Genomic DNA, 11,800 nt, shown 5'->3' with positions numbered 1-11,800 from the left:
CTACGAGGAGAGGCGACGGGACCTGAACCTCTTCAGCCTCCACAAGAGAAGGCTGAGGGGGGATCTGGTGGCTGTCCATAAACTGGCCAAGGAAAACCAGCAGGCTATGGGAGAGCCCCTGCTCCCCAGAGCACTACTGGGAGTAACAAGGAATAATGGCCTTAAGTTGACGGAGAGTAGATTCAGGCTAGACATCAGGAGGTGCTACTTCACTGTCAGGGTGGCTAGGAGCTAGAACAAACTTCCAAGGGAAGCAGTGCTCGCTCCTGCTCTTTAAAAGGAGGCTAGACAATCACCTAGCCGGGACCATTTAACCCCAGCATCCTTTCCTGCCCATAGCAGGGGGTCAGACTTGATGATCTGCTCAGGTCCCTTCCGACCCTACCAACTGTGAAACTAGGTGTTTTGCTCCCCTTTGCTGCCCATGGTTTATGCTGCTCTGCTTTTTTTGGGGGGTGAAGGTAGATGACCATCCTGAAGTCCTGGATGTAGCAGCAGTTGAAGCTGCTTTGTCTTTTTGTGAAGAGACTGATGACCCACAGGCCTTGACTGGTCCATGGGAGCATCCAATCCAGCAAGAGCATGAGAAACAGACCCAGATGCCCCAAGTGGCTGTGACTGTGAAGCAAGAAAGGTTGGACTGTGAAGAGGCAGAAACAAAGGGAATCAGAGACCTCATGAGCCTTGGAGAGCTGGGGCCAGAAATAAAGACAGAACCTACAGAGCAGGAACAGAGCCAGCTGGACCCTGAAGAAGCCACAGTAGCAGTCTCACGGACAGCAGAGATGCCTGAGCTCAGGAGTCGGGAGACAGACGAGGAGCAGAGAGCAGCTGCTGCTGGAGGAGAGAACTCTGAAACTGAGGCCGAGTTAGCGAAGGGGGATGAAGGAGTGCACAACACAGTAAAGACAGAGGTGTGTGGCTGGGGTCTGTCAGGCAGTATGGGGGAGAGCAGGGAGCAGTGTGGCAGGGAAAAATGGTTCAGAGAGAAAATGGACGCTGAACTTGAGGATTATATCTTGGTAACTGATTAGAACAGAGCAGTTGGTGTTTCCTTCTGGGTCACACTGTTCTGCAGGAAGGTGTCTCTGGAGCAGGCAGTATTAGGCAGGGTGTGCAGCTGGCCCACATGCTGAATTGCTACTGGGATAGCTGTCACTGAAACCCGGCAGGGTTTGGACTGTGGGAAGAGGCATATGTGCACCCCGGAAGGTGACAAAAAACACCTGGATTTATGCATTTCACTTCCCTGCAGGCCCCTCCTGATGATGACTCACCTCCTCCACAAGTCCCAAATATGAATGAAGATTCTTCACAGCCTGATGTTCAGCACAAATTTGAGCTGTCAGGTAACTTAATTCAGCCAAGAAACATTTTACCTGCAGCGTACTAGGTGGGAGGAGTTCGGTTTGTAGGGGAAGATTATCTGTGCAAAATGGACGTCTTTGCTTTGTGAGGTGTGCACTGGTGCAGGAGGAGTTCCCAAACTTGTTCTTGGGAAATGAACTTGCCTTTTTGTTTTTGTCTTTTCTCCCCAGAATCAATGAAGGAGGACACCCAAGCGCTCTTTAGAAGCCAGGTAAAGTAATTCAGAGTTGGCTTTTTCTTTGGGTATAATGGTTAAAAGTGGGGTGCCACCCCATTGCAGCCCCTTCTCAATTACCACAAGCTGGATAGAAAAGCTTGTTTCTTCCCTGCATGGGGCAGTGGGAGAGTCAGTCTGCAGCTGGTAGATGCAAGTGAGAGGAACTCACTCCAGACTCTGTAAAGCTTTGGGTGAGGGATTGATGGTTTTATACAGGTGTCCCTGAAGCTGACTAGTGGAGATAGCTACTGCTTGCTGAAACACAGCTGCCTTTAGTATCTGTGGCTAGTTGCTGTTCCTAGTAGAGCTGGTTTGTTTGAATTTGATTGTATGTCTTAGGAGGCTCGGGGGGAAGAGGATGATGAGGATGGTGCCAGCGAGGCTCCTAGTCTGGAGGAGCCCAAGGAGGAAGATCAGGGTGAGGGGTACCTGTCGGAAATGGATAACGAGCCCCCTGTGAGTGAGAGTGATGATGGCTTCAGTGTCCATAATGCACCTTTGCAGTCTCACACGCTAGCTGACTCCATTCCCAGCAGCCCTGCTTCCTCACAGTTGTGAGTATCAGCAAAATGTTCAGCCACCCACAATGCAAATCCCAGACCATGCTGGGAGGGAGTAGGGGAGTCTCATTTGTGTCTTGCTGACTGAACAGGGATTCAGTGGGAGCTGGCTGCTGATCAGTCTGACCCTAGGTCCTCCTTACTCCTTGGAGTGTTGTGCAGACAGCCCCATAGAGCTAGCTCCAAGGAGTTGTGTGCTGTGTCCTTTCCTTGGCTGGCATGGAGCACTGTGGGTAGGTCCAAGGCCAAATGAGCTCAAGTTGCTGCTGCTGGAAGGATGGGCTGGAGACTGCTGAAGGAAGTCCCTAACCTTGTGCTGGTCTAGATGTGTCATGAGTTCCACTCTGAGAGGCTTCCTTGTCTCCTCAGCTCTGTTTGCAGTGAAGATCAGGAGGCAATCCAAGCCCAGAAGATCTGGAAAAAGGCCATAATGCTGGTTTGGAGAGCAGCAGCCAATCACAGGTGAGTGAGAAGAGTTAGCTAGCCCCAAGCAAACTGCAGGTGGAGTTCTCTGCTCTCTTGTCCGCCAGGCTGGCCTGATCCTGGGTTTGGATGAAGGACTCTCCACTTCTTATCTCTGTTGTTGCTTGATTAGAAGACCAGTGAAAACGTGTATTTGTGGAACAGGTGCTTAGCACTTTTGTCTCTGCCAGTCATGCCTTTGGCCAGGGGTTTGTTCCACTGCCAGCAAGGAGTCTGGGCACTCATAGTTGCCTCCTTCTCCCTGTAGGTATGCCAATGTCTTCCTACAGCCTGTGACTGATGACATAGCACCAGGCTATCACAGTATTGTGCAGAGGTAAGTGACCCAGCAGCCTTCTGTTGCCACAGCCGCCATGCAACGAAGGGGAAGAGGAAATGACATTGGTGGCAGAAAGGAGGGGAAGCAATGGCTGTCAGGTTGGAAGCGGCAGCTCACCTTTGCACCTCGCTCTGTTAGTGTGGCCTACTGCTCCTAAACAGTTGCTAGCCCCAATTTAATTGGCATGAACCCAGCAATCTGCAGAAGGGCAGACCAGTGTTTCCTTCTGTCAAAGGAACCATCTCACCAGGAGATGGTTTTGTTAACAAGCTATTCCATTAAAACCTATGGACTCTGTCAGACAGAGGTCTCTTCAGGTGAGTTACTTGAATTGTCTGCCATCTCCAGAAGTCTGGGGTGCAGTTTGGTCTCTTCTAGCTTCCACCTCCTTTCAGTAGTGCCAGGAGTAGTTGAGTGCCTTTCTTGGGCACTCTGCTGGCCAAGGATTACTCTACTGAGGAAAACTTCCCAATTCACCTCCTCTGGTCTGAATCCTCAGTGCCATCTGTGCTGAGGAGTTTCTGTTTGGCCATTGTGGGAGTTGAGATAATTGCATTGCTGGCAAAGACCAAGCTGGCTCAGAAGAGAAAAAGAGTGTAGGCAGTGCTGGGGACTCTCCAGCTGCCACTTCTCACTGTCCTGCATTCACAGGCCAATGGATTTATCTACCATTAAGAAGAACATTGAGAATGGGCTAATCCGAACCACAGCTGAGTTCCAACGTGATATAATGCTAATGTTCCAGAATGCAGTCATGTACAACAGCTCTGACCATGACGTGTACCACATGGCTGTGGAAATGCAGCGAGATGTGTTGGAGCAAATCCAGGTAAAGGCAGGAGTTGGACTTCTTAATCTGAGGCTTATTTTAGAGAGAACCTGTGTGCCAATTGATAGAGAAGGTGCCAACCACACCTCTGAGAAGGGGCTCCTGAGGTGTTTGGTTGCTTCGCCTTTATGCCTTCTGCGGTTTCCCAGCTCCCAGGAGTCAAAGTTCATTTGTTGAGCTGGGGACAATTTGTGGCTTCTGAGGGCAAGTGAGGGAACGTATCCAAAGAACTGCAGCTGCCTGCAGCCTAGTCATTCCTGATCTTGTGCCTTGTGAGACTGCGGCCACAAACTGAGTGTTTCACTTAACCTTAATAACTGACTGCATGGTTTTCATGCAGCAATTTCTGGCCACACAACTGATCATGCAGACGTCCGAGTCCGGGATCAGCGCAAAGAGCCTGCGGGGGCGAGACTCCACTCGGAAACAAGATGCTTCAGAGAAGGTGAGGATTTTTGGCCCAAGGTAGAATGGGGCTGGGACCCCTGATTTTTGGGTGAGAGAGGTTCAGTCTTTCAGATGGGTCCTGGAGAGCTCCAGAAGAGGTTGTCCACCTAGAAAAGATGGGTGTGTGGAACTGAGGTCCTTATGTGCAAAACCTGTGTAGAAGTGATTCTCAGAGTTCAGCCATGACTGCTGTAAATTATCATAGAAGCAGCTCTTGAGGGTCACTCCAGCAGCACTTAATAGTTTTACCCCTTTGTTTTTGATTAAGTAAATTTATTGGAACCTTAAAGAAACTGGGATAGTTTGGAGAAGACGAGGCATGGTAGGGAGCTGGATACATGGAGAGTCATGAAATGGAGAGTTGCTGCATAGATAACCCCCCCCCCCCCCAAACCTTTTGATCTGTTCATATGCATGTAGAATGGGGAAGGACTACCTAGGTCTTTGACTTAAGTTCTCTGCAATCTCAGGCCACCTTGTAATAGCTATTTCATCTGAAAGGGCCCATGAGAGCTTTAGTCCTGGGCTGTCCCACACATTGCGGTCAAAAAGCACTTGCTAATGCCCCATAATTAATTTGGGGTCTAGTACCCCAAAATATGAGATCCTAAAAATCTACAGTGTCCTGTAGAAGAGACCAAGGGCACTGCTAGGGCAGTGGTAGGGAGTTTATTTGATAAAATGTAGAGGTGCGCCAGTATGTTGGTGGCATATCGGATCGGCACTGTTAAAAGGAAAGTTGACATTATCAGCAATCAACTTTATTTGGCCTGTGTACTGAAAATGTTGCCAATAAATGCCGTCTGCATGTGCACAGCTGCAGCATGCAGCTAGGCAGCATGGAGAGCAGTGTTCAGGTTGTAAATCTGTAGAGGGGAAGGGGCATGGGGGAGCAGATCAAGGCCCCCATGCTGAGGAAGGGAGTGGGGCGGGGGCAGGGGCTGTTTCCACCCCTGGGGGAGACATGGGGTATGTTCCTCCCAGATTTGTGTGTGGGGCAGGGGCGGGATGCCCACTGCAGGCTTGGAGCCAGGGGATGTGCCAGCCTCTTCCTGGTGGGGGGAAGAAGGGAGCTGTTCTTAGGGCAGGCAGTGGCTACAGCCACCCCAAAATTTCCTGTAGCCTCTTTCCCAGCGCTGCACCTCCCCACCCCCAGATAAGCTGCCTGCAGCTCCACCCCACTCCTGGGGTTGCATTCACCACCCTAGCTAGGCAGCACCCTCACTGTGTGTGTGTGTGTGTGTGTGTGTGTGTGTGTGTGTGGGGGGGGGGCGCCTCACTCTGCCCCCCCCCCTCCTCCGGCCCTTCCCCCCCCCCAACGGACTTACTGGCCAGATGCTGCTCTCCAACCTGCCGGGCTATATATCAGCTATTGAATCTATATCAGCTGATATTTCTGGTTAATAATTGACTGTCAGTATCAGCCAAAAAATCTTTATTGGTGAATCCTTAGTAAAATATGTTCCAGTGATTCAGGAAGGGGTCTCCTTGCCAGTCTGACCTGGGGGAAACCTTCTTGACTTCACATCTTGCTACTGGTTTAATCCCAAGTGTAAACAGGACTCACCAACTAAGTGCCCAAAAAGGCCTTAAGTAGCCCTTGGACATTCCGGTCAGTCTCGCATCTCTTGAAGTAGCTAGTATCTTTCAGAGGGAGGTAATAGTCTCCCAGGTAGTACATTTGGGGCAGGAGAGAGCCCCAAGACCTGCTTGGCCCCTGCAGGTGATCAGCTTGGAAGCACAGTACTGATGTTATTATACAGCATTATTATACAGTGCTCTAAAAGTTGTAAGCGTATTAAACATTCATCAATAGATTTTAGAGGCAGCAGAGACCATGTGATGATCTGAGGCTTATCTCCCAAAGAACATGTCTGTGAGACTCACCATGTGATTTCTGTACCAGGTTCAACTGATGCTGGAAGTAGTACACCTTCTAGAAAGCCTTGTACTTGTAGCATCCTGACAACTTAGAGCTTGAGTGGGGTTTGTCCCCTGAGGGAGATGAAGAGTGGAGCAGGCCTTGATTAGAAATCTCAAGTGAAGGGAAATCCTGGTCCTAGCCTTCTCACTTGTCAGAATCCTTCTTTGTGTCCTTATTTGTGTTCCTGCTGCATAAGAATGATGCCATGAGGGTGGGGAGTTAAGGCGCCTGTTTCTCTGTGCTAATGACTTTGTGGGTTGCATTGCTTCTGTGTGGTATGTGCACTTCCATATCTGCAATCTGATGAGTCCTTCTGTTTGGCCTTTTGACAGGACAGTGTCCCAATGGGCTCTCCTGCCTTCCTTCTCTCTCTCTTTGTAAGTATTGAAAGGTTGCAGTAGGTAATGGGGGGGGGTACTCCTGGCAGTGTGCTCTGCTCCTTGTCTGTGGGATACTGGGGCATAGGGCTACCAGTAGCTCTGTAGTGATGTGTTGTAAGTTAACGGCTGTGCAGCTAGGGGTATCAAAGAAGAAACATCTTCATCCCAATCTTAGGATGAGTGGGGAGGGATTGTAGTTTTTTCCATGTAGGTTCTTAGGGCTCTTGCTCCGCTTTCTTTCCCTCTGGCTCCTGTCCTGCTTTCTCTCAATGTAAGTGGGAAGGCAGGTCAAATACAGCACTGCAGTTTTAACACCTGTTCATGCTTGTATAGCAACCATCTCCTCTCTAAAACAGTGTTCTTCTAGTTTTTGTTTCATTTGTGGACCAGAAAGCAGCCAGGTTCCCCTGCAGAAAAGAACTGTTTTGTATTGGAGGGTTGTCAGTGCTGGGAAAAGTTGTTTCCTTCCTGGGAGCCCAAACTTTTGAGCTAGAAACAAACGTTTGAGGGTTTATTTTCTCATATGCATTTAAAGACAGAGAAGTGTTTCAGGAGAGGCAGCATATCAGCACGAGGGAGAGGGCGTCCAGTGCAAAGAAGCCCTCCAGTTGCCTTGTGCTCAAGGAGAGCAGCTGTGCGGAGAAGCTAGGGAACTAGTGCCAGGGCCACTCAGCTGGAGGAGCTCTTCCTGTAGGGACCAGCAGTTGATCAGGTACGTTAGCCAGCAGTTCCTTCTTCTCCACCCCACTCCAGATCCACTCAAATGTTTCACTTTGTTTAGTGCAGCTCTTTTAATTGGTTCCAAAAGAGTTGTACAGATGGGAAGCCAACTGCCCACTCTCTGGCTACCCTTGCTCCCTGTAGACAAATGTGCTTCTGGGCCCCCACTGGGGCCTTTTTATGTTAGACCCACTCCAGTAATGTTGGAAGGGCAGGTGTCCCCAGCCCATCTTGCAGCAGATTGCAATGCATTCCTCACTGCTTACTGGAAGACAGGAAAGAGCAGTAATCCATCTCCTTGAGCACAGAAGGAAGCTTGTTCTTTTCATTCCACCCTTGCTAACGCTGGTTCTTTCCCATCTGTTTACATGTTGGTTAGGATGGAGGGACCAGAGGGCGTCGCTGTGCCATTGAAGCAGACATGAAAATGAAGAAATGAGTCTGCAACAGGAAGGCAGGATCCAGTATTTGGCATCCAGAGATGAAAAGTGAGCAAGATGCCTTCAGTTCCCAGCCAGGGAGGGAACAAGCCTGCTTGCACCTTCAGCCCCCTGGATTGTCACATGTGGCAAGCAGTGCCCTCTCTGAATGTGTGAACCTGAAGAGACTTCCCCAGGGAGGAAGACCAGCCCTACTGCCTGTTCTAGGGCAGGAGTCTTGGGCCATCAGTGTCCTGTGTTAGCTAGCAGCCAGTGGCTAGCATGTACTGTAATGTGAAGTGTACAGATTTTTACCCATGAAGTGTAAATGTGTATAATAAAGTGCAGGAGTGAATCTGGGGAGGGGTGTGTAATTTACTGATTGGCGCTACAGTGGTCTGCTCACTTAAAGACGTGTGCATTGTTCTTATGCTCAGAGTGCTTTCCAGTTTTTTTGCATGCAACAAGCTATTGAAATGCAGCAGCCTCTGTATTAGAGACCAGCAGCCAGTCTCCAGATCGTTATGTTGTACTTGGCTGGGGATGGTACAAAAATGTGGCTACGAGCATGGTCCTATGTGACTATGAGAGCCTGCTTCTATGAAAAGTGCAAGGAGCTTTGATATGGAAGAGACTGACAGGACTGGCATTTACAATCTCATTTGAGAGATTCGCATGCTAACTTTACAGGCCTCTTCCATGGGAACCTGGCAAGAGATATGTGAGCCATCCTGAGATGTCAGTCTGCGACTTCAGACTTGGTATTTCAAGCCTTCCTTTGCAGCTCTTTCCCTTCACTGAGTACATCACTACCCTCTACTAGCAGGAGTTCCTGCACGTGTTGAATTTTCCATTCCTGTATATGCAGGCTTAACTGAGACACCATGCTCTCACTGCCACAGTTCTCAAGGCCCCTTTTCTCTTCATCTTATCTCAGAGGGCAGAATTGCTGTCATTTTCTGGAGGGAAAAAGTTTTGTTTGTGCCTGTTTTTGGCAGTAGACAAGGGAGTGGAGAACTTCACTCCATAGCTAACCTGGTTCAGCCTCGGAGCCATGTGCCCAAAGCAGATTCCTAGTCAGAGGTCCTGAGGCACCACTGAGTCATCTAGGCTGACCTCTGATGTCACACAGGCTGTTACATTTCACTCGGTTAATTCTGCGTTGAGCCCAGTGCTTTGTTATGCTAAAGCTTATTTTCCAGAAGGGCAGCCAGGTAAGATTTGAAGACATCAAGAGATGGAGAAACTGCCATTTTTGCTTGGTCGGTTGTTTTAGTGGATAACTTAGCTTTGTTTCTTGTGCCTGATCTATAATGTGTGTTTTTTCTGGTTTCAGCTGTATCTCTGCTAATGAAGAACTCTTCAGTACCTGATTTATTTTCTTCAGTGAAGCAACTTGGGAGTATAAACATGTTCCCTGACAGTCTTTTTATAAATGAGATGTTGAGCTCTCAGTCTCATTTTCTGCCAGGCAATGTTTTCTAAGCATCAGATCATTTTTGTGTCTTTTGCACATTCTCCAGTTAAACCTCCTTTTTAAAAGGTGGAAGTCACAACTCTGAGCAGCACTCCAGCATGGGTCTCACTGAAACCCTGCTCCCCTTCCTCCTTGCTGCTCCCTTGTTCATACTTCGAAGAATCGTTTAGCCCCTTTGCCACAGAGCTACAGTTGGGACTTCTGCTGTTCACTGTGATGTTTAAATCCTCTTAGGGGCTGTTCTTTTAGGGTCAGTCCTCACTCAGGAGGCATGACCTGCTTGCTTTGTGCCAAGAAGTGATCTTATATGTGGCTGAATTCAAACATTCTCTTTGAATGGATGCAGCTCACAAGTGATCCAGATTCTTTTGGCAACTGCTGCCTCATTTACCACCTTTGTTTTCATCTATGAACTTTACCAGCAATGATCAAATAGAATTGGCCCAATGAGTTGTGCAGAACCTCACTAAATATTTCCATTAACAGCTTGTTTTTTAAATCTTATCCATTTCTTAATCCATTTGAGTAAATTATTGATGCTGTTTACAGCAAATTTTTAATCAGAACATTGGTATTGTAGGGCCCGTCTGCATGAGGAAACTCACTGGCACAGCTGCAGCAAATTAATGATACTGCTAAAGTTATGTTAGTTCAGCATTTTAGGTGGACATCACTTGGGAGTAATTACTCTGCTTGTAGAGGAGCCAAATGAAAATGTAAAAAATTAGCCCATATGCTGTGCACTCTAGTGCGACTGCGGTGATTCGTTCCTCAGGCCCCACAGATTGTTGAATCTCCCACAACACGTGCTCCTTAATGAGGGGAGCAGCAGGAACCTGGCATGTCTAATGGTGTTATCATGGGCCTTTGTCATGCAGGCATATAAATTTTAAATGTGTTAAAGAACAGATTTTGCATAATGCTATGCTGCTCTTAAATGCAAAGGTCAGGAAATCTTGAAGGAAGGTCTCAGGAACATACTGCTTCTGTTGCCACCTCTGGTTTTAATTTGGTTAAAGTAAAATTCATTGCATTCCGGAACTGGATCCATGTGGACTTTGGGTTTTGCATTGGGCCAGATGAAGTCAACGGGAGCTATACTTGCTCAGTACCTCCAAAAAAAAATTGGGTCCCACCCGACCAACTTCAGTTGCTAAAGCTGTTACTGCTATCTGCCTAGCAATAGCTTTCGTTTGATATGTGATGTGCTCATGGGAGTTCAGTGAGGGAAGTTCCTTTTTAATAGAACCCCAGTCACATATTAGTTGTATTATAAGGCCTCTAGATTGATGAGCCTGAGGCTCAATCTTATCTGTTGCTTTGGGACGAATCTGAGGCAGCTCCATAGACTTCCCAGAAGTGATCCTGGATCTGCACCTGACAGGAGAGCAAGGTCTGACTGAGGAAGTTGGAACAAGTGGCCTCTTTCCCCCCCCTCCCCCCAACAAAACAAAACAAAACAAAACAAAAAGCTCCATTTTTGTACTGTAAAGTGCAGGCAGGCAGAACTCTTCTCTGCTGCAGATGAATGGTGCTGGTTGCTTTTCCTCTGATGGAACTCCTACAGATAGCCTTACATAGATTTCATAGATTTGACAGGCTGAGAGCCATGGGACTCTTTAGCCTGGAAAAGCGCAGGCTCAGGGGTGATCTGATGGCCACCTATAAGTTTATCAGGGGTGAGTGACCACCAGGATCTGGGGGAACATCTGTTCACCAGAATGCCGCAAGGGATGACGAGGTCGAACGGTCACAAACTCCTGCAAGACCGTTTCAGGCTGGACATAAGGAAGAATTTCTTTACTGTCCGAGCCCCCAAGGTCTGGAACAGTCTGCCAGCGGAGGTGGTTCAAGCACCTACACTGAACACCTTCAAGAGTAAATTGGATGCTTATCTTGCTGGGATCCTATGACCCCAGCTGACTTCCTGCCCTTTGGGCAGGGGGCTGGACTCGATGATCTCCCAAGGTCCCTTCCAGCCCTAATGTCTATGAAATCTATGAAAAGCTTATGCATCTCTGATTCAGTTAGTCTTTAAGGTGCATCTGTCCCCTACTTTCTCCCCCAGGGCTGACAGACATTGCATCAGCGCGTCTATCCAATCACTTTTTTCACTTAAAATAGCTTCTTCAGCATTTGGTGTTCATAGAGTCAGAAGGGACCTCAATGGATCATCAAGTCTGACCTTCTGCCTAGGCAGGAAAGAGTGCTGGGGTCAGATGACCCCAGCCAGATCCCTATTCAGAGCCTTCAGCATGCCAAGTGCACCCTGGCAGCTGCAGTCCTCTTGGTGAGCTTTCTTTTACCAGTTGTGTTAGTCACGGGGCACATCTACACGTGCATTAATGCGCCACAGTAAGTTTAGTATCTGTCACTAATAAATGTGCCGTGATGGGTGCTACTGCACAGTAATGTCTTTTATGTGATGCTAATGCGCAGTAGACTAATTTACTGTACATTAGCATGGCTTTAGCCATGATGTGCTAATGCACAGTAGAGTTAGTCTACTGTGCTTTTAGCATCTCCTGTAGACATGCCCACAGTGAGTAAATCCATCATTGGAGTTCTTTGTGATTTCTTAATTGGTCTAATAAAAGGTATAATCTCTGAACCAAGAGTTCTAGAGTTTTGCATTTCTTTTTGTCTCAGACCAACAT

At 48.1% G+C, this 11,800-nt stretch overlaps 1 protein-coding gene and 1 long non-coding RNA gene across 4 annotated transcripts in view; one reads left to right on the top strand and one right to left on the bottom strand.

The window, feature by feature from the left end:
• Positions 1-8,027, top strand: part of BRD8 (bromodomain containing 8) — an 18,997-nt gene extending 10,970 nt beyond the window's left edge. For 2 of the 3 annotated variants that reach the window (XM_019535350.1, XM_019535348.1), the window contains 10 exons: positions 462-914; positions 1,256-1,349; positions 1,539-1,579; positions 1,925-2,139; positions 2,515-2,607; positions 2,876-2,944; positions 3,599-3,776; positions 4,117-4,221; positions 6,480-6,524; positions 7,627-8,027. In XM_019535350.1, coding sequence (XP_019390895.1) covers positions 462-914; positions 1,256-1,349; positions 1,539-1,579; positions 1,925-2,139; positions 2,515-2,607; positions 2,876-2,944; positions 3,599-3,776; positions 4,117-4,221; positions 6,480-6,524; positions 7,627-7,686 — 1,353 coding nt within the window. In that variant the 3' untranslated portion in view covers positions 7,687-8,027. The remainder of the gene's footprint in view (positions 1-461; positions 915-1,255; positions 1,350-1,538; positions 1,580-1,924; positions 2,140-2,514; positions 2,608-2,875; positions 2,945-3,598; positions 3,777-4,116; positions 4,222-6,479; positions 6,525-7,626) is intronic. The other variant, XM_019535349.1, reaches the window with a different exon arrangement.
• On the bottom strand, positions 7,683-10,714 carry LOC109310256. The gene is made up of 2 exons (XR_002101168.1): positions 10,610-10,714; positions 7,683-10,578 (listed from the first exon to the last, which is right to left on the bottom strand). It is a non-coding gene; the product is annotated as an uncharacterized LOC109310256 (long non-coding RNA).
• Between the last annotated feature and the right edge of the window lie 1,086 nt (positions 10,715-11,800).

The sequence above is a fragment of the Crocodylus porosus genome, unplaced genomic scaffold (genome assembly GCF_001723895.1).
Source record: "Crocodylus porosus isolate Cpor-Errol unplaced genomic scaffold, CroPor_comp1, whole genome shotgun sequence".
NCBI lineage: Eukaryota > Metazoa > Chordata > Crocodylia > Crocodylidae > Crocodylus > Crocodylus porosus.
Note: the sequence above shows the minus strand (reverse complement) of the source record. Positions and strands in the feature narration are given on the sequence as shown.